We start from the raw sequence: 21,912 nt of genomic DNA, 5'->3' as shown, positions 1-21,912 counted from the left end.
AAGAACTAACACTAACTCAGAGGATCCGTTTAGCAGTCACGGCGTATACAAGCTTATCTGCGGATGCCAACATAGTTACATAGGACAAACAGGACGGCAAATAAGAACGAGGTTCAGAGAACATAGTAGAAATTACAACAAAAAATACATATATTTTTCTGTTTGTGAGCTCTAGGCCTCTTTTAAATAAAACAACTCGGTTTGTTGCTATTATATATTTATTCATTAACGGCCAATAAACAAATTAATTATAACAAAAAAATACGGAATCTAAACATTATACCCGAGTCTAACTTCGCGAATCACATGGTCGAAGATGAATGTTCCCTAGCAAACATCAATAAAACAGTTAGGGTTCTTCACATACAAACAAAAAGCCGACGTCTCAACGTACTCGAAACATGGAAATCTACAAACAGAAAACATTCGACGGTAGAATAATAAACGAACAGATAAACACAATTTCTGACACAATATTCGAGCCTTTAAAACTTGGTTACAAGAAACAAAGTAATCACACAGGTACAACAGACAAACACACAACAACAGATAAACACAAAACAATTAACACACCAAAACAACAAACCCACAAAGAGGGTCAAACGACTAAAATTACGGATTTTTACCTGCCCCAGTAAGCCACACAAATCGATCAGTAAAACCCATCCTCGGTTCTGAATGAACACACAGCACATACACATAACTAAATATACACAAGCATCAATTTTGACAATACCTGCTCTCATGTACCTACGAAGTATAAATACAGGACAAACAGAAAACATTCGACGGTAGAGTAATAAACGAACAGATAAACACAATTTCTGACACAATATTTGAGCCTTTAAAACTTCTTTACAAGAAACAAAGTAATCAGACAGGTACAACAGACAAACACACAACAACAGATAAACACAAAACAATTAACACACCAAAACAACAAACCCACAAAGAAGGTCAAACAACTAAAATTACGGATTTTTACCTGCCCCAGTCAGCCACACAAATCGATCAGTAAAAACAACCCTCGGTTCTGAATGAACACACAGCACATACACATAACTAAATATGCACAAGCATCAATTTTGACAATACCTGCTCTCATGTACCTACGAACTATAAATACAGGACAAACGACAACAACAGATCAGAACGAAAATCGACACTGATGATGGCACTACACCGAAACCGGTTTGTCTCAAAACCAAATTTGACAAGGGATGACGAAAATCGTTCCAATATACATCAAATGAAAATTAGGGAGCGAACTATTCGACACTGACTTTTGTTTTTCACGTCGAAACTAAAAGTGTGAGTATTATTTCCTTCACAGTAAAATATTAAAATCTACGGCTGAGTGGAATATCTCCCTATCTGGGCTTATAGTCCCAAAACGCCCTGAATTCTGTTGAATACGTTTTATGTGAGAATTATTTTATAAACGCCTTATCCCACGGAAAAGTATTATGAGTGATCGGGATTTCTGTATTGTATGAGTCTAAACCCTTGCAAAAAGCTTACTCTGAGTTAAAAGGATAACTTGAGAGCTGCACTTTGTTAGGCTAAAGCTGATTAATCTACTAACTTTAAGATCGGGTTTTGATACAAAATATTTTTGAATTTTTAGAAGATATGCATACATTTAGTTTTATATTGCTATGAACTAAGATATCGATGACGTTTCATCTATTGATAACATTCTTCAATTTATCAATTAAGATTATATCGACGTTTCACTGAATATACATACATATACTTAGAATTATGTATTATGCGTACATACATATGAAAAAGAGCTTATCGTCGGCGTTCAAGCAAAAGTCACTCAGTCCATTTTGGCATTTTTGAATTAATGACAGCAAACATGCTCGTAAAGGAACAATTTCGACCATCAAACCTCATGAAGCCCATTTCAACATGTATAGCTGGTTGCATACTTAGTCACATACCAACCTTTTTATGGCAGGCATGAGCCATTAAATCATTTTGGACTTAGTGGTTTATGCCAGAGCGATGACGATATCAACCACCCAGATCAAAACGAAGGCCAACATTTTAATTTGCCTCTCCATTTTTCTTTGTTGTAGACTTCAATGGAAAATAGTATTACAACAACCAATATCTAGTGTAGCTGCAGCAGCTGGTAGTAGTGGCGTAAATCCTTGGTCGAGAGAATTCCAGCTATTACAGGAACGAAAACGTCTTTCAACGTGGGGCATCACTTCGTTTGAGATGCACAAGCCAAGTGGAAAAATTGTATTTCCCTGCTTCAGTGATCTGTATCAATGTCTTGACACCGGTTACAGTGTAAGTAAATCTGAGAAATTAGTTAAGTAAATATCGTTGGTCCCACTTTTCAGTTTTGGTTTGGAAAACTAGCAGAGTTCATTATTTTTGTGAAAGACTAGCACAGTTCGTTGTTCGCGTGAAAGACTAAAAAATGTGGCTTCTGACTTGAGTAATGGTTTGGATGGCATTCCCTTTTTGTAAATATATTAAGTTGTGATGGGCAACTCATCCTTAAACCTGTCTTAAGGACAGCCTTAGTACTCCTAAAACGAAGTAAAAATAAGTAGTTTGTGGGAAATAATTATGAATTGCAACGTACAAAGTAACGAAATTTGGAAAAAATGTGGACCATCTCGATTTTGTACCTGGTGCGTCGAAAACTAAGACGATTGAAACATGCCAGTTTCCAAGCAAACTATAGAAGATATATATTGGAACGATTTTCCGTCATCCCTTGTCAAATTTGGTTTTGAGACAAACCGGTTTCGGCGTTGTGCCATCATCAGTGTCGATTTTCGTTCTGATCTGTTGTTGTCATTTGTCCTGTATTTATAGTTCGTAGGTATATGAGCAGGTATTGTGAAATTGATGCTTGTGTATATCTAGTTATGTGTATGTGCTGTGTGTTCGTTCAGAACCGAGGGTGGTTTACTAATCGATTTGTGTGGCTGACTGGGGTAGGTAGAAATCTGTGATTTTAGTCGTTTGACCTTCTTTGTGGGTTTTTTGTTTTGGTGTGTTAATTGTTTTGTGTTTATTTGTTGTTGTGTGTTTGTCTGTTGCACCTGTGTGATTAAGTTGTTTCCTGTAAACAAGTTTTAAAGGCTCGAATATTGTGTCAGAAATTGTGTTTATCTGTTCGTTTATTATACTACCGTCGAATGTTTTCTGTTTGTAGATTTCCATGTTTTCGAGTACGTTGAGACGTCGGCCCTTTTCTTGTATGTGAAAAACCCTAACTGTTTTATTGATGTTTGCTGGGGAACATTCATTCTCGACCATGTGATTCGCGAAGTTAGACTCGGGTATAATGTTTGGATTCCGTATTTTTTTTTGTTGTAATCTCTAATATGTTCTCTGAACCTCGTTATTTGCCGTCCTGTTTGTCCTATGTAACTATGCTGGCATCCGCAGGTAAGCTTGTATATGCCGTGGCTGCTAAACGGATCCTCTGAGTTAATGTTAGTTCTTAGTTTTCGCCCTAGATTGTTCGATGTTTTGAATGCTGTGTTAATGTTGTATTTTTTAAAGAAGTTTGCCAATTTATATGTTGCTTTTCCAGTATATGTCATAGTCGTCCAGCTATTATTTTCATTTTCATTATTTCTTTTTGGTTCTCCATTTGTCCTTCTGAGCTTATCTACTAGTGCTTTTTTATATCCGTTGTTTGCAGCGATATTATATATGACCTCAAGTTCTCTCTTATATTCCTCTTGTGTAAGAGAACATAACAAAACTTCAATTGCGTTTTTCCAAAAATCTAAAATTTTGCGTTAAATCTGTTTGCAAAAAAATGTACGATTCGATGGTTTTTTCGGGGATATTGCTCTAAATGTGGACCTGGGATATACCTACAGTATATTCTCGGACCTTTTTGAGATTGTTTTCAGTACTTTTTCCAGATCATTCCAGTAATTTTTCGGTATAATATCAGGATTCAGCTATCATTTCGGGACTTTTTCGGAATTTCTGCAGAACTATTTCGGTATAATTTTAGAATTGTTTTCGGGATCTATTCGGTCTGTTTCGAGATCATTACGGATTTATTTTCAGAATTAGGGATTATTGTTTTCACAGAAGCGAATATAATTTTACCACATAATATTAAAAACACACTGTTCTTAGGTAGACTACATTAAAACTACAATGTGAGACAATTTTGTGAATTCATTTTATCTGTGTCACACGTCAGAGCACATTGGCATAGTAGCAGTTATAGGCGGGAAACTTCATGAGTTTTATTTTATTTTGATTCTAATGTCCAATATTAAAATTTGAGTTTTAAAGACTGTGCCACCCCCATGACCCCTTACCAATCTCGAAGTGATCCAGAAGCAGTCGCAAATCGATCACGAAATGGTCCTGAAATAGTCCTGTAATCGTGCCGAAATGATCCCAAAACGATACGAAAAACCTTCTGGGAATGGTTGGTGTCATTGTTCCAAAAGCAATCCAGAATGAATCAAGAAAATAATCCCGAATAGGGGCAACGAAAATTTTTTTTTGTTAAATACGATGTATGATATCCAAAATAGTTGGGCACAGTGCAGTGTTTCAATTGAAAATTTGGTACACTGTGCCCAGCTGTGATATCCATATACTATGAGGGCCTTAATTTTGTTTACTACTTTATGTGAGAAAGTAATACTAAACGCAGTATTATATTATATTTGTGCGCTTAATGTCGTTCGTTCCCGAGTTATCCGTTATTATAAAAAAATAGCACGGCCCGTGTTACTTTTTATGATCAGGGTTGTTGTGGTTTAAAAAATATAAACAGTTTTGACTTTTATTTTTGAGTTTAATTTTAAGAGTGAATGGAAGAAAAACTTACAAAAATATCTGTAAAAGTGTTGTAAAATAATATAAATATAATTTAAAAACACTAAAAGACACGCAAATATGGTGCCGTTTTAGTATCTACAATCTCGTGCATATCAACGTATGGCGTTTTCTTTTCTGAAATTAATGCCACCCTGTTGATTCTTCCCTGCTCTTTCGTAAGCTTATGTGTTCCTGTCACAAAATATTTCTCTTTGAAGAGCGCCAGGTGACCTTGTTCAAAAAACAAAAATTAAGAGTGCAACATGAGGGTAAAATTATTTTTAGAAAAGAAAACACCCTAATGAGGACCTAAGGGCCCCCTTTGTCCATTGACTGACTTCGATAAAATGTGTAAGAGGTTGAATTGTATCGCATACATATTCTTTGACCATTTTGGGACTACTTCGGCACCGTTTCGTGAAGAGTTCGGATAGACTTCAGAATCATTTCAACACTAATTCGGGACCGATTCGGAACAATTTAAGGTCCACTACAGGATCACTTCGCATTATTTCTAGACTATTTCAGAGTATTTCAGTAGTTTAAGTTTGTTTATTTTCATTGCGGTGGCGACAAATTAATGTAAAACTAAGTGCCGGAAGTAAATAACATATTTTAACGTATTTAGTGAAACTCCGTTTATTTTACACCTTCTACTAACGTTCGTATCGCTAAGTTGTTGAATAAATAACTCCAATATTCAATAGTGCAAAATAGTCTTTATTAGACTACTTTGAAAATACTTCACTTATACTTCGCAACCAATAGCGTGTTTAAATTAAACTGATTCCTTAGGCCTTAGCTTGTGCTGCTTTTATACTCTTCGGTTTCCTCGTTCGCATATTTCTAGGCGTTTCTCCTTCTAGAATTTACTAGTTCGCTGAAGATTGCATACTTTTGTGAGTATCTCAAATATAAAAAATAAAAAAATAAATGTAAGGCGCGATAACCTCCGAAGTGATCTAAGGCCGAGCTTCTCTTCCAATTTGCGTCGTGCTCCTCTTGATTTTCCCTACAAATTGGCCGGACGGGACCTACATGTTTTAAGCCGACTCCGAACGGCATCTGCAAGGCAGATGAGTTTTCACTGAGAGCTTTTCATGGCAGAAATACACCCGGAGCGTTTGCCAAACACTGCCTAGGGGCGACCCCGCTTAGAAAATTTTTCTTCTAATTGAAAAACCTTATTTCTAAAATTTTGATGTTGCTTTGCCCGGGGTGTGAACCCAGGGCATACGGTGCGGTAGGCGGAGCACGCTACCATCACACCACGGAGGCCGCCATCTCAAATATATGCATGTGAATTTGTAGTTTATAGTCTCTCGCATAGCCATATGCGTGTGTATATGTGAGTATTACTCTGCTGATGATTGCATACTTTTGTGAGTATCTCAGATATATGCATGTGTTTGTGCATATCTCTCAGCTGCTTGTATGTGCATATGTGTAGACATAATGATTGATTTGTTTATGTACATACTAGTGACTGCTTAGTATCGGCTTAGAGATGATAGTATCCCTTAGTGTTGCTAATATTCATCACACTGCCCTCCACTTAAGTCTGATCGTCCCGATCGGACAAATCTCTCGATCTAACCGTTGCTAGCATCTCCAAATGAACAACCCTTCTATTTCGTGGTTTTCCAATGGTTTGTATGCGGTAGATGGTATCACTGATCTTCTTCACAACTTTGTACCGTCCTTCCCAACTGCACCAAAATTTGGATGGAGCAGCTTTCCGCCGGTGAGGGTTGTATAGCAGTACCAAATATACTTCCCGGAAACCTTTCGAATTATTGTTCTTGTCGTACCTGTGTTTCATCCTAGTACTCATTGTCCTGATTCGTTCCCTCACACTCTGTTGTTTGGCCAAAGAACTACTTCGTAGAGCTGGCGCTTGGCGGATTCGCTTCATGGCTAATCAGTATCGTTCCGACGTTCCACAACAATAGTGCGCGCTGGCTTGAAACCACCCTTGCATTCTTTCTGGAAAATTCTTTCGTTCGTTTTAGTGCGACCATTAGGGTTTGTCAATGCCAGTGTTTTTCTGGCAGGTACCTTCGGTTTTGATTTGTGTGGCCCATTCATTCCATCAAACTTTTCCCGCTTTACTTTCTTTGTCTTTTGTGGTATTTGCTGACTCTCTTCCACCAGCACTCGTTTACTGCTGCAGTCTGTCTCATAGCCGAAATTAAAAGGCACATCCATGTTCTTATATCGCATCGTCTTGCTTTCCATATCGATCTTGATGCCTTGGTCAACTAAGAAGTCCACTCCAATTATGATTTCATCAACAATCTCTGCCACTATTAAATGGGGTCTGGCAAATGCAGCAAAACCATTTCTCAGGACCGGGGTCAGGAGACGGACCCGGATTGGGTTCGATACCTTCCCGGAGTAAGAGAATATGTAGCAGTCCTGCTGCAAGGAGCTGCTGGGAGGATGACAATTTGTGGGAGGGACGAAACAAATTAAATGGGGTCACACTGAGATGACAGTCCTTGGTCGGGAAAAATCCCGAGTCGCTCCGGTACATAGAACCGACTGCCTTGGGAAGCGTCTCTGCCACTATAAAATTGTGCAGTACCGTGACGTTCCCAATTGCTACTTCACATGCTACTTCTCCAATTACGTGGGTGTCTTCTCCAGTGGCTGTACGCAATCTTGCTCCAAGCAATGGTCTTATCTTCTTGTTGACTAAATCTGATCGAATGATGGAATGAAATGCACCCGTATCTACAGTCAGTAAACGTCCCTTTCCATCCATATGTCCTCCGATAGTAAGATTGCTTGACTTTCTTCGAATTTGTGAGATCGAGATTATGGGGCATTCAATTGCGGGAGCCAGCTGTCGCCCCTTGCGGCTGACTCGCTTTAGTTTAACGATTGAGTGGTCTTGGAGATTTGCTAATCTCTTTCAGCTCTGCGTTTACGACCACCTGCATTGTTTGAACTGTTAGAGTTGGTGTTGCAATAACGCGCAACGTGCCCTGGCTTTGCACACTTAAAGCATTTGACTGCATCATTATTCTTCTGCTACGTACCCTTTAAAGCTTCCAAAATTGCGTCTATCCAGTCTGGTCTTTCTACTTCCACACGATGAGCTTTGTATGCTGGTTTACTCAATAGTGACGTTTCCTGAATCAATGCATGCGATACCGTTTCTGCAAATGTTGGCTTTGGGTTTGCGTATGTAGCTCGCTTTGTTTCGACGTCCCGTATGCCATTTATGAAGCTCTGAATCTTTACCCTTTCAGCGTATTCCACGGGTGTGTCCGCATTTGCCAAATGGGCCAACCTTTCAACATCCGAAGAAAACTCCTGCAATGTCTCATTCGCTTTTTGGTAACGGTTTTGCAACTCGATTTGGTATATCTGTTTTCTATGCTCGCTTCCATAACGTCTCTCGACAGCGGCCATCAATGCTTCATAACTGTTCCGTTCGTACTCTGGAATCGTCTGTAAGATTTCCGCTGCAGGACCTTTCAATGCCACGAACAGTGCACCAACTTTATCTTCCGCATTCCAGTTGTTTACTGCCGACGTCTTCTCAAACTGTAGTTTAAAGACCTGGAAGGAACAGAACCGTCAAAGGATGGTGTCTTTACCTTCGGATTACTCCTGTATACGACCTCTCAAAGCTTCTACCTCGGCCTCGACTTTTTCCTGTCGGCCACTGAAACCTTCATGAAACTGGGTTAGTTCTCTTCCATCCGCGCTTCCAGCTTAGATGATATACGGACTTCCTGCTCTTCAAGTTGTGTAGAGGTCTGAGATGATATCTTCACAGAAATTTTTGCCGACATTTCGGATATACGTGTCTCCTGTGATTCCAGTTGAGATGTTATTTGCGACGATATTTCTGAAATACGCGTTTTTTGTGACCCTTGTTGGGATGCCATATATGTCTTCTGTTCATCCAGTTGTGATGCCATATATGTCTTCTGTTCTTCCAGTTGAGTTTCCATCTTGGAAGTTACTGTCGACTTACTGTTGTGCAGATATTGCAGCCAATATCATGTTCAAGTCTGTGCTCGTAACTCTCTGCGATGTTTCATTTTTCTTCAATTCTTTCAATTTTTGTTGTTGTCTCTTCCCCATCAGGTTGGAAAACATACTCTTCCACATTGATGCCTTCCGACTCCATAAACTGTCGTAGCTGGGCTTGAAGTTCGATCTTATTGCCGGTTGTATTCAATCCACGGTTCTCCAACTCCTTTTTCAGTTGCTGGATCCTTAATTCATTTAACTTCGCCATGTCCTTGTTGTGCTCTGCAACTCTGGAATTTATTCAACAATCCCACTTCTGACACCAATTGCAACGTATTTAGTGAAACTCCGTTTATTTTACACCTTCTACTAACGTTCGTATCGCTAAATTGTTGAATAAATAACTCCAATATTCAATAATGCAAAATGGTCTTTATTAGACTACTTTGAAAATACTTCAACTCATACTTCGCAACCAATAGCGTGCTTAAATCAAACTGATTCCTTAGGCCTCAGCTTGTGCTGCTTTTATACTCTTCGGTTTCCTCGTTCGCATATTTCTAGGCGTTTCTCTTTCTAGAATTTACTAGTTCGCTGAAGATTGCATACTTTTGTATCACAAATATATGCATGTGAATTTGTAGTTTATAGTCTCTCGCATAGCCATATGCGTGTGTATATGGGAGTATTACTCTGCTGATGATTGCATACATTTGTGAGTATCTCAGATATATGCATGTGTTTGTGCATATCTCTCCGCTGCTTGTATGTGGATATGTGTAGACATAATGATTGATTTGTTTATGTACATACCAGTGACTGCTTAGTATCGGCTTAGAGATGATAGCATCCCTTAGTGTTGCTAATATTCGTCACAATATATAATAGTTACTGAAACGAAATACGCTATATGATAAATACGCATATGTGATAAAACCGGTAAATTAATTACTGAAAATAAAGTTTCCAAAAATAAACAATTATCGGAAATGGCCAAGGATACAGTAGAGCTGGATTTCGATTCGATTTTTAATCGATTGAATCGATCTTTTTTAAGAAATGAAGACTCGATTTTCTTTTTAGAATCGTTTGATTTTTTTAGCCTTCGAAGTTTTGATCATCTTTCAGCATCTTGCCTATTTCATATTTATTGATAAAAACGTGCAGAAAATATATTTTTTGTAATTTTTATAAATTTAGCTTTATTGGCGTATATTCACAGACCAACTTAAAAATAGTGTTTTAATTTTCAAAAGGCTCGACTTTTTTAAAAACCCTGAACTATGACTATACGCCATTATGATGGTGGCTATGAGTAAAAGGAGAAATATGAAGAAATTTAACATCGCCAACAATTGGCACTTAGCCGCCTAGGAGATTTTGGCATTGCAGTTGCGCAAGTCAGCCTAGCTATCCCAGCTTCAACATAACTGACACCAATTGCGGGCACCAAGAGGGATCAAGTCGTCTGTTTCCAAATACGGATGCCGATAGGAACACCTGCTGTGCCGAAACTTTTTCATGAATTCCCATAACAAGACCTATCGGCTGGTTCGACGGAGATGACCATAATTCATTGGCATGACTTTTCTCTTGAAAAGGGCCATGCCATCGACTAATTGAAAAAATATTTGCGCACAAAATTGGAATATCTGGAAAAGTGAATAACCCTGTGGTACTCCTTGATGTTGCCAAAGAGCATCAGTCAACGAAACGAGAAAGAAATTAGCGAGGTTGTTTAGCGGTACAACCTTGGTAAATAATTGAGCAGCAATCAACTATTTTCAGCTCGATTTAATCGATTAAATCAATTTTTTTGAGAATCGAATCGAAAAAATCGATTCTCCAAAAAATCGAATCGCTCTACGATACAGCTCCTCGAGCATAAATCAATAATTTTACACCAGCCGTTTGATAAAGAAGCATTAAAAATGTAGAAATATTTATTATATAAATCATATAATATAAGTTTGATATGCATTGTTTATTTTTAGTACTGTTCATTTTTATTTATTACTTCAATAAAAAACAAAAGCGTTTGCGGTACATTAATTAGTCATAAAATATTTATTTTATATTGTTACGACATTTATTGCTCCTTAATTTTATAAGTTCCTAGGTTTTATAGCATTCCATTTATTGTTGCCAATCATCAGAAAAGTGTGTCAGTTTAAAGGTTTCGCTTTTATGTTTTCGATTTCATCAATAAAAGGTTACGACAATTACTTAATTACGCTCATATAAAAATATACGTATTAATTATTCCATAACAATTTGATAACAAGTTTCATTTGCTTTGGTTATTTTTTCTTGTTTGGGGCTGATGTTTGAAAATAAAAAAGTCATTATCTCTGAGATTTGATAGTGGGGATCATTAGCCTTGTGCAAAACTTAAAAAAACTGCTGGCTGCGATTTAAAAACACATAGAATATACATAGTAGAATACCTATATAGCAGAGTATTATGTATTAAGCGCTCATTGTATTGGTTAGATTTTTGCCAGTAAAGCTAAAACCACAACTTCACCAATTATTTAGAAGTAGTTTGCTCTCGATATCCCTCGGATGTGTTCCTTGTTATAAAATTCGTACATAGCTTAACTACATTTACTACTATAAAAATACCGTGGTTCCTTTACTCATCAGTGTTCTTCACTTTTTTTCAAGCTATTTACGAATTTTGTTAAATTCTTGATTATTCTGCACCTTCTGCTGAACTGTCGAATAAATAGCTCATATATTCAGTATAGCAAAATGTTATTACTCCCGTACTTCACCTATAGCGTATTAACTTCAAACTGAATGATTATTCCTCATCTTGCGCTGCTTTTGTGCTCTCAGTTGCCTCGTTCGTTTATTTCTTCTAGGGTCTAGACTTTTCGCGCACAACCGGGCCGAATAGTTGCTTGTATATTTCTCGTTTCTGTATCCCTTAGTCGATTATTTCGCTATACACATTTATATGCGTGAATAGCTGATTACATTTAGTGTGACTATTTCTTCGCTCTTAGCTGTTGATTACATGTACATATGTATGTGAAATATTCTCTTCGCTCTTAGCTTTTCTGTTTACATTAGACTGGGTCGATTTATTAACCGATATCGCGCCATCGATTTTTCGATAGGATTTGGGCTCAGGAAAAATAGTTCCACTACGCATACCCAAAAAAATAATTTTCGAACCTGCGAAAAAAATGGCGAAAGGGTAAATTTTTCGACCAAAACACTCCCCAAAACCCAAAAAATATTTTTTTTTTTAAAACTGTTATCGCCAACGTTTTTACAACAGTTTTTTGAAATATTTGTTGGGTTTTGGGGAGTGTTTTGGTAGAAAAATTGACCCTTTCGCCATTTTGTTCGCAGACTCGAAAATTATTTGTTTGGGTATGCATATTGGAACTTTTTTTCCTGAGCCCAAATCCTATCTAAAAATCGATGGTATCGCGCCATCGGTTAACTTTTGGCCATACAAATCGACCCAGGTTAGTATACATGTATGTGTGGCTGCTTACCTTGCTGTTGTTGTGCATTTATATACTAGCAGCACAGTGACGTATCGAAGCTGCTAAAATTCGTTACAATATCGTCAATTCTTTACCGCTGATCTTCAAGGAGATAACTTAAGAAATTCCTTCTATGTATTTTTTAAGGCACACGATAAAGTGGAAGCGATATTCGATGCTATAATTTAATAAAAAGAAGACCTGGGGTTGTAGTGGCATAAAGAAATCTAAATAAACACAAACTTCCGTATATCAAAATAATGCATAAGTTTAGAAAAAAATTACGCCAAAAATTTAATATGGGCTAGGGTCCGTGACCACGATCTAGCTTAAAACCTCCTGATGCTCGTCAAAAAGAAACATATTCCATTAAATGTTTTCTGAGGTACGTTTAATGAGCTTGAGGTCTTACAAAAAATTAAAACCGCAACGTTTTACTTTTTTATAACTAGTTATTTGGTCGATATATCGACTTCAATCTGAAGTCATCATCAGGACTATGAACGAAAACAAGTAAACAAAAAACCAATAATTTAAATTGATTGAATAGCAATTTTAAATCCTCGGTTTTTTGTTTTCTTTCTTTCATCAAATCAAATAAGACTATCAACCTTTTAAAAATAAGATCTTTCCAACAAAATTTTTTTTGCTTTCATTGGGATACACTGCTTCTATTATTTACATGCATCGAAAAGAACGATATTTAAAAAAATGTGCGAAGCTATTGTGCATATTAGCAGTTCGATACATCACATGCTGCTACTAAATAAATGCACAACAACAGAAAACCAAGCAGCCACGGTAAAGAAAATATTTCACATACATACATACATGCAGCTAAGAACAGAAGTTATTACTCACACATACACACGCATATCACTAGATGTGCATTTCAGATACATGAAGAGAAATAAATAAGTAGCTGTTCGTGAAAAGTTTAGACCCTTGGAGAAATATGCGAGCGAATAGAGAGTATAAAAGCAGCGCAAGCTGAGGAATAATTAATAAGTTTGATGTTAAACACGCTTTTAGTGAAGTACACGAGTATTGTCATTGTGAAGTACTACTGCCACAGTAGAGTTGTAAATAAAGAACATATTACCATACTGAATATTTGAGTTTTTTATTCCACCGTTCAGTGATTCGAACGTTAACAAAAGGTGCATAATAATCAGGAATTTCTCAGAATTCTTTACACTCTTATAACTAAATTAAATTATTTATTTATATTTCAGGCACTAATTGCCCTGTCTGATAAATTTATGCAAATAATGCAAAAGCAAATGTTTTGTTAAGAATGTTTCATGTTGTCATACTTATTTATGCCATCAAAGCGGTGTGAAAAAACTTGTGTCTGATTTTTAAACTAAATTAATCTGAGTTAAAAGAATTAAAAACAAGTTTAAATACATACGGGGTTTTTTTATCATTGTGGTACTTCTATATTATTAACACTTTATAATAAAGCTGTCAAAACTGTTCTTTTGCTCTCCTGAAAAAATGGGTTTTTGCTGATGGAGGGAATTGAATATTAGGCTACGATGAGTAGACAGTAAGGCATCGAGTCCTGAATATCTTTTCGGGATTTGAAAATGACAATGGACGTTGTGACAGCGCACTGCCCTCAAGTGGTCCAATGAAACCAGGCTAATCCTGTTCATGCCGAGTCGTTGTAAGACAGTGGTTTGTTAACCGTCGAAATCTAAAACTGCTCAGCTACAGAGGAAACCTCATCAACTAAGTAAAATAAATGACGTATTAGTAATTAATATACATACATATTAAAGATAGAATTAGTAGAAATTGAATTCAATATGTTAATGAATACTCTTAGCTACTATTAATAGAGGAAAGAGCAGATTTTTTAATGCAAAAAAGCGAGTCCGAAACATCAAGTGTGCTAGAGTGGGAGTTGTAATTCTGACACAAACAGCGGAAGGGCTCATTTAATTCATAATTTGTTCTACAATGTTTTAAGTAGAGAGGTTTAAAATGTTTTGAAGGCCGGGAAGGGACATTCAAGTTTACTCCGCTCAACAGAAATGAGCTAGAGACCGAACCATTTAGTATATACCATTTAATCATAAATACAATTCCAAGCAGTTCCCTACGACTAGCAAGGGTGGGAAGATTAATAAGTTTCAGGCGATTAGTATAAGGTGGGAGATTATACGTAGAATCCCAATGGAAATCTCTTAAGAAGAAAAGTAAGAATTATTTTTGGACTGATTCTAGCCGAGCAATATGAACCTGGTAGCTCAAGTTCCAAATTATTGCACCATATTCTAATATTGGCCTGACTAATGTTGTATAGAGGGCTTTAGTAACGTACGGGTCGCTAAATTATTTAGACCATAGCTTTACAAACGCCAGAATCCCTCCAGCCTTATTAACAGCTGGCGGCCACCGTGTGTAGCGTGCTCCGTCTACATCACCGTATGCCCTGGGTTCACACCCCGGGCAAAGCAACATCAAAATTTTAGAAATAAGGTTTTTCAATTAGAAGAAAATTTTTTTAAGCGGAGTCGCCCCTCGGCAGTGTTTGGCAAGTGCTCCGGGTGTATTTCTGCCATGAAAAGCTTTAAGTGAAAACTCATCTGCCTTGCAGATGCCGTTCGGAGTCGGCATAAAACCATGCGCGGTATATAATACAAATCTACATAGTACTTTCTTATCACACAACGGAATTTTACTCATTTTTAAACTTTCTTGCCTTTTTACGTTATTATTATATATATTAAAAAAAAAACGAGAAAAGCACATAAATTTGCATTTTTTAAGATCAAGTGGCATATAGTTGATGGAGCACCAATTGTGCAATGCGTCCAGATCTGATCGCTTGACGCATAGGATAAACAAATTTTTACATCATCAGCGTACATCAAAATTTCAGAAATTTTATTGTTGTAGAAATATCGTTTTTAAACAGCAAGAACAGAATTGGGCCAAGATAACTGCCCTGAGGAACTCCAGAAGTTACATCAATGACATCGGACAAAGCATTTTTAAATATAACTCTTTGAGTTCTATCAAGAAGATAAGACGATATCCATTGCGTGAGACCTGGTTGAAAGCCTAGAATATCCAGTTTATTAATAAGTAGCGAGTGACATACTTTGTCAAACGCTTTACTAAAATCTGTGTATACAACGTCCGTGTGCATGTATTCACGAAACCCATTAGAGACATGAGTTGTGAATTCAAGCAGGTTGGTAAATGTGGATTTTCCCTTGCAAAATCCGTGTTGCCAACTAGCAATTAATGTAGAGATCGAAATTGTGAGCTGGCCGGTAACAATAGCTTCAAATAATTTTGAAATAGCGGAGAGCTTAGCTATGCCCCGATAGTTTTCAATGAGAGACCTACTCCCGTTCTTATGAAGAGGAATGAGAAAAGATTCTTTCCACGCTGCCAATCCTGGGATCCCGGAATTTTTCGGGATCATTCGGGGACATCATTCACCAATTAAAGGTTTTTAAATTTGCAAAATGAGATCCCGAAGAAATTTATTAAAATCCCGTGAGTGGGGAGTCCCGGGATGCCTTAGTAGATAGTTAAACAGTACCAAAATCTAAAAGTAACATAGGAGCTGATAAGTTGGCAAACACACTCACTTTCATATGATGATATTTTATAAATGTCTTATACAAATCTTTATATTCAAATGCCGCATTGTTGATGCGAGATAAGCTATGTATGTATGTGTGTACATATGTATATATATTATTATTGCAAGTCATATTTTCTAATAAAACCAAGATGTTAATTATAGCTACATTTAGATGGAACGATTACTCTTGCTATTCAGCGTCGCTAAAAAATAGCTAGTATAAGTGATGACTCAACATACATACATATCGCTCATTTACTTCAATAGTGTCACAACTCAAAAAACATGACTTTTGAGTTAATAACATATAAGCGTACCCAATAACATGATCTATGTTGTATAAAAAAATCTTTGCGATACGTTACAAATGTACCACGTACTATACAAATGAAAATATGCCTTTATATGCGCAACATATGGCAGTTAAAATCTTTGAATGGCTCTCCTGGAAAATTTTGTTTTTTGAGTTATGACACTATTGAAGTAAATGAGCGATGTGATCTCGCATACTAATTGCTTGCATCTAAATTGAAGCAAACTTTTAGTACGATTTTTTTTCTCAGTTTAAAATCTCGTTTGTTTACCTTGCCTGCCGATAAATAATGGCCTTTATTTTTACGACCAATTTAGTATCATAACGTCGTAACTTTATATTGATACTTCTTTGCTTTTTGGTGTTTTTTTTGTTTTTGCAGACAAGCCCGCTTTTTCCAACGCAATTACGCACATGCCCCCAATGGGCTGCTTTGGATCCACAAATTTGTCCACAAAATTCCGATCTAATTGCGTACATTAGCGGTAGTGATATATGGGTTACGCATACAGTTAGCGGACATGAAGAACGTTTGACATTTGCACATGATGGTCGTCGTTCTACTATTGCTGATGATCCGCTTAGCGCTGGAGTGCCATCATATATAATGTTAGAGGAATTTAGTCGATTCCAGGGTTACTGGTGGCAACCGAAATCGGATGGTATATACATTTAAATAAAAACAATAAAAGAAATCTAAAATAATATTAAATCATTATCAATCTTAAAATATTTTGTAGATGGAGTTTATCGTATCGTTTATGAAGAAGTCGATGAATCCGATGTTTGCTTATACACATTTCCATCGTCACAAGCTATGCCTGGAGAAATGGAGGAATATCGTTTTCCACGCGCTGGTACAGCGAATGCAAAATCGAAATTAAAATTAGTGCAATTTGTTTTAAATGAATCGCTTCAAATTAGCGATGTTTGTATTAAGGATTTGCCATTCACGCTATCGTTGGTATTTCCATGGCTTGAATATATTGTGCGTATTGGTTGGACACCGGATGCTAATTAGTAAGTAAAATTTTTAATTGTAGTTCTAATTAAGCGCAGTATCTTTATTTATGTGTTTAGTATTACATCTTCTGAGTAGCGATGTTTTATAAAAGCTTTATAATATTTATATTTATTTATATATAATATCAGCAGTGGAATATTTAATTTGAAAACGTATCAAAAAATGCACAATCGAGAAATTCACGTCAGTCAATTCTCAGTTTATCTGTTACAAAATTTTTGCTCTAGTGTGTTTGGTTTTGTTAATAGCCACACAGGCAGATAACCTTATAACCACGCCTACGTGAATAGCCAAAATTCTGAAAAATTTGTGAATTCAAAGCGTAATCACAGAGTAAGATAACGAAATACGAGTAAAAATTTTGAAAAACTATTGCTCGATCTTTTCGTGAGCTGAATTAGAGGATTGAGCGGAATACCCATGAAGCAGGGTTGTGTTTTCAATTTCTAAAATTCGTTTGCAATTTTACGTCGGTTTTGAGCATACTATAAATTGCACGGATAGCATATGATTCTTTGCATGTTGTTGTTTTTGTGACTTTACAATCCGCGCAATCCATGCATTCCGTGCACCATTTGCAACACAAGTGAATCTCACTGTAGTGCTATCCCATGTTGTGAGTTACTGTTTAGATATGTGAAGACTTTGAATGGTTTATAGTCTCTCTTGAAGCTGACTATCCCTAAAAAGTATAATTTCTACGTTATCAAACACATTTATCGGCTATAACACGAAACCAGCAAACTTCTAAACCTAAAAGATAAAGGTCATTAAACACTTCCAGTTCAGCTTTGGGTTAGGTTGAATATTTACTAGAATTAATTTGACGAAATTGTTTTCAACAATTAAATTTCTGGTAAAAGTTTTAGACTACTTTAATGACGGTTATGGAATTTTAGCCTCACCTCTTTCTTTTATTCGGGAACAGTAAAGAAATGTGTTGTCGTGTTATAGGATACAAAAAAAAATGTTTGTCCTTTCATAGAGTGGTTTATCATGTGCGCTAACAGGCCTCAGCCAAATAAGCTAGCACGATCGGGCACTCCCACCGCCCCTGTAATATCTTTTTTTGTTTAATCATTGTGACTCGCTATGGCCAGTTGGTAAGATTAATGAATAAGGGCCAACTCCTTAAACTTTTTATCATTAATGACACCGGCTGAACTCTTGTATTCCATTTTTTGTGCTCAAGGTAAAGCACTATCCGAATACGGTATGTTGTTAAATAATTAATATAGAGCGGTAAATGACTCACACAATAAAAAATTAAAATTGTTGTTGTTGTTGTAGCGATAAGGTTGCTCCCCGAAGGCTTTGGGGAGTGTTATCGATCTGATGGTCCTTTGCCGGATACAGATCCGGTACGCTCCGGTAACACAGCACCATTAAGGTGCTAGCCCGATCATCTCGGGAACGATGTATATGGCCACATTAAACTTTCAGGCCATCCCTTCCTCCCCACCCCAAAGTTCCATGAGGAGCTTGGGGCCGCCAGAGCCTCGTTTGTTAGTGGAACAGGATTCGCCGCGGATAGGTGAGGTTGATATCTGGGTTTGAAGAAGCTGTATATTGCGCTAGCAACCTGAAGGGTTGCGCTACACAGCTCCTTGAATCTGGTATTTTAGTCGCCTCTTACGACAGGCATACCTCCCGCGGGTATATTCTGGCCCCCTAACCCGCTGGGGGACCGAATGCGGTATGTTGCAGTACTGTTTTTATTGTAGAAATGCTTCGCCCCTTCAATGGAGACGCTACTAATATCTGTGATCAAAGTCCTCTAACATAAGCTCGAGAAGTTTCAACAGGGTTGGACCATAAACAAGGTGCTGTTAAAGGCATTGCTTCCAATTTACAGCTTAAATGTTGGTTTCTGCCATGTATACACAATGTATACCGGTGTTGATTCGGGTTACATTGACCCAATCTAATAAAACTGCACAAATATGACGCTGTTAACAAAAAATGTAGTGTGTGGTACCCACCATCATAAATATTTTAAAATTTCAGTGTATGGATGCAAGGCATGAACCGTAAACAACAACGCTTAGATTTGGTGCTAATACCGTTAGATAATTTCTGTGAAACATATACTAGTTCAACGTCATCACCTTCTGGCTCTGCCGATCACAGTTGGAAGAGTCCATACTGTAGAGCTGTATCGCCATTACAGGTATACCACATACTAATTTTAATTGTATGATTCAGCAATATTTATATTTATAATTTCTCATTAAAGGTCATTTACTCACAAATTTCAGAGACATGGGTTAATGTCCATGATCTGCTATATTTTTTGGAAATAACCGATACAACGGTGACTTTTTTATGGGCATCAGAGGAGACTGGCTTTAGGCATTTATATCTTGTTACATCTAGTCTAACTGCGGCCGGAACTGTGAATGGTTTTAAAGAAACACATACAAATACAAATAATTTTGAAATGAATAGTCGCACAAACTCAACTTCATCGGCTACATCATTAAATATTGATATACATGCGGATTTTATTGATAGCGCCACGCTGCATCCACGAATTATAAATAAAGTATGAAAAAAGTGTGCAGCTTTGGGGAATGGTTTCAACTCAAAAGAAATCATTTTGTGAAAGATTTCTCGCATACAAAGAGTCTTTCAAGACTATTTTTTCGAACCGGTATAAAAAGGGTGGATCATTGATCTAAGATTAATTGCCTAGTGTGTTTTTCAAAAAATATTCTTAGAAGCAGGTTTAATATGACTTTAAGAGATTTTTTAAATTTGAATGTATTCTAAAACAAGTAAGGGTGTAACCGAATATTATATACTCAGCGTGAATTTTAATTGTACATTTCATTTCAGATAAATTACTTTTCTACATAACACGTGGCACCACCCGTTTAAAAAAAAAATGTCTCCCATTTCCTCTTACAATAAACCCACATAGCATATGGAAGATTGATTAAAGTATAAATCACCACAATGAGACATATTCGACTCCTTTTGACGACTAAAAACTGTTTAATCAATTCTGCGATCAAAAGAAGACTCGAAATCGACTCCCTCTTATGAGTGAAATGTGATTTGTTGAAAAAGCAACAACAAAATGTAAAGCGATCACAAAAAATGATTAAAATAAGATTCCAAATAGACTCTTAAACGTCTCGAGAAAGAATCGCAAAAGCTCTAAAACACACTTAAAAATTATTCCCACAAGACTCATAAATGATGGTAAATATGACTCGAAACGGACTAAATAAAAGAGGCTCACCAAGTGTAGTCGCGCGTAGGGTACCATTTTCTCCCGACGAGGGAGTCTTTTCTGATCAGAAAATGAGCGCATTTATGCTTATTTTGATCATGCTGGAGACTAGAAAAAGGCTCTAATATGATTAATAATTTCAAAAAATTCTGGGTGGGAAACTTGATAAGTGAAATATCCTTGATTCAAAATTATGTTTTGCTAAGTTATAGCTTATTATTCTAGTCTACGACCTTTTAAAATTGTTTTATATCTAAGTTGCCGTGGTCTTTAACCGATCCAGTCCATTTTTACTAGAAATATTTTATGCTATAAGGAAAATATGTGTACACAATTTCATTACGATATGTAAATTTTTTCTTCGAGTTTTGGCTCCCGAAACATAGAAAATTGCTTAGTCATAAATGGGGCGGTACCACACCCATTTTCAAAAATTTTAGTGTTTTCCAATTTAATGTTATAATTCAATTTAGAAAGTAAAATTCTATTGATACAAAGATCTTTTTCGCTAAGATATAGCTTATTATTTTTGTCTACGACCCTTTTAAAAATCGTTTATATAAAAGTGGGCGTGATCTTTAACCGATTTCGTTCATTTTCCTAGAACAATTTCCTGCTATAGGGAAAATTTGTGTACCCAAACGATCCGTTAAATTTTCTTCGAGTTATGGCTCACGAAGGAGAAAGTTGCTTAGTCATAAAAGGGGCGGTGCCACGCCCATTTTTTTAAATTTGAAGTTTTTCCTATTTGCTGTTATAAATCCACTTGGGAAATTAAATACCATTGATATAAAGCTCCTTTTTGCAAAGATACAGCTTATTTTATTCGTCTACGACCCTTTAAAAAATCTTTTACATAAATGTGGGAGTGGTCCTTAACCGATTTCGTTAATTTTTCTTCCGAGCATCCCTTATAGTAAAGGCAACCTCTGCCGAAATTTGTTACGATAGGTTTAGCAATTTTTGATTTATGTTAATAATATTTGTAAAATTGATTTTATCACAAGTGGGCGGTGCCACGCCCATTTTAAACATTTTTTCAAATTTTTAATAAGAGTCTCAGTCCACATGCCAAATTTCAACATTCTAGGTGTATTATTTACTAAATAATGAGGTTTTTTGTGTTTTCCAAAATGTTATATATATAAAAAGTGGGCGTGGTTATTATCCGATTTCGCTCATTTTCAATACCAATCTATTTTGTATCCAGATAAGCTCGTGTACCAAATTTGGTGAAGATATCTCAATATTTACTCAAGTTATCGTGCTAACGGACGGACGGACAGACGGACATGGCTCAATCAAAATTTTTTTCGATACTGATAATTTTGATATATGGAAGTCTATATCTCGATTCCTTTATACCTGCTCAACCAACCGTTACCCAATCAAAGTTAATAT

General features: G+C 36.6%; 1 protein-coding gene across 1 annotated transcript in view; it reads left to right on the top strand.

Moving 5' to 3' along the window:
- The window catches only part of LOC137252812 (dipeptidyl peptidase 9), a 44,385-nt gene that overhangs the window by 9,964 nt on the left and 12,509 nt on the right, over window positions 1-21,912 (top strand). Inside the window, exons 3-7 of the mRNA XM_067788892.1 lie at window positions 2,088-2,307; window positions 16,632-16,911; window positions 16,990-17,269; window positions 19,281-19,443; window positions 19,510-19,818. Coding sequence (XP_067644993.1) covers window positions 2,088-2,307; window positions 16,632-16,911; window positions 16,990-17,269; window positions 19,281-19,443; window positions 19,510-19,818 — 1,252 coding nt within the window. The remainder of the gene's footprint in view (window positions 1-2,087; window positions 2,308-16,631; window positions 16,912-16,989; window positions 17,270-19,280; window positions 19,444-19,509; window positions 19,819-21,912) is intronic.

Source organism: Eurosta solidaginis, chromosome 1 (assembly GCF_040869045.1).
Source record: "Eurosta solidaginis isolate ZX-2024a chromosome 1, ASM4086904v1, whole genome shotgun sequence".
Taxonomy (NCBI): Eukaryota; Metazoa; Arthropoda; class Insecta; order Diptera; family Tephritidae; genus Eurosta; species Eurosta solidaginis.
This window is presented reverse-complemented; position numbering and strand designations above follow the sequence as displayed.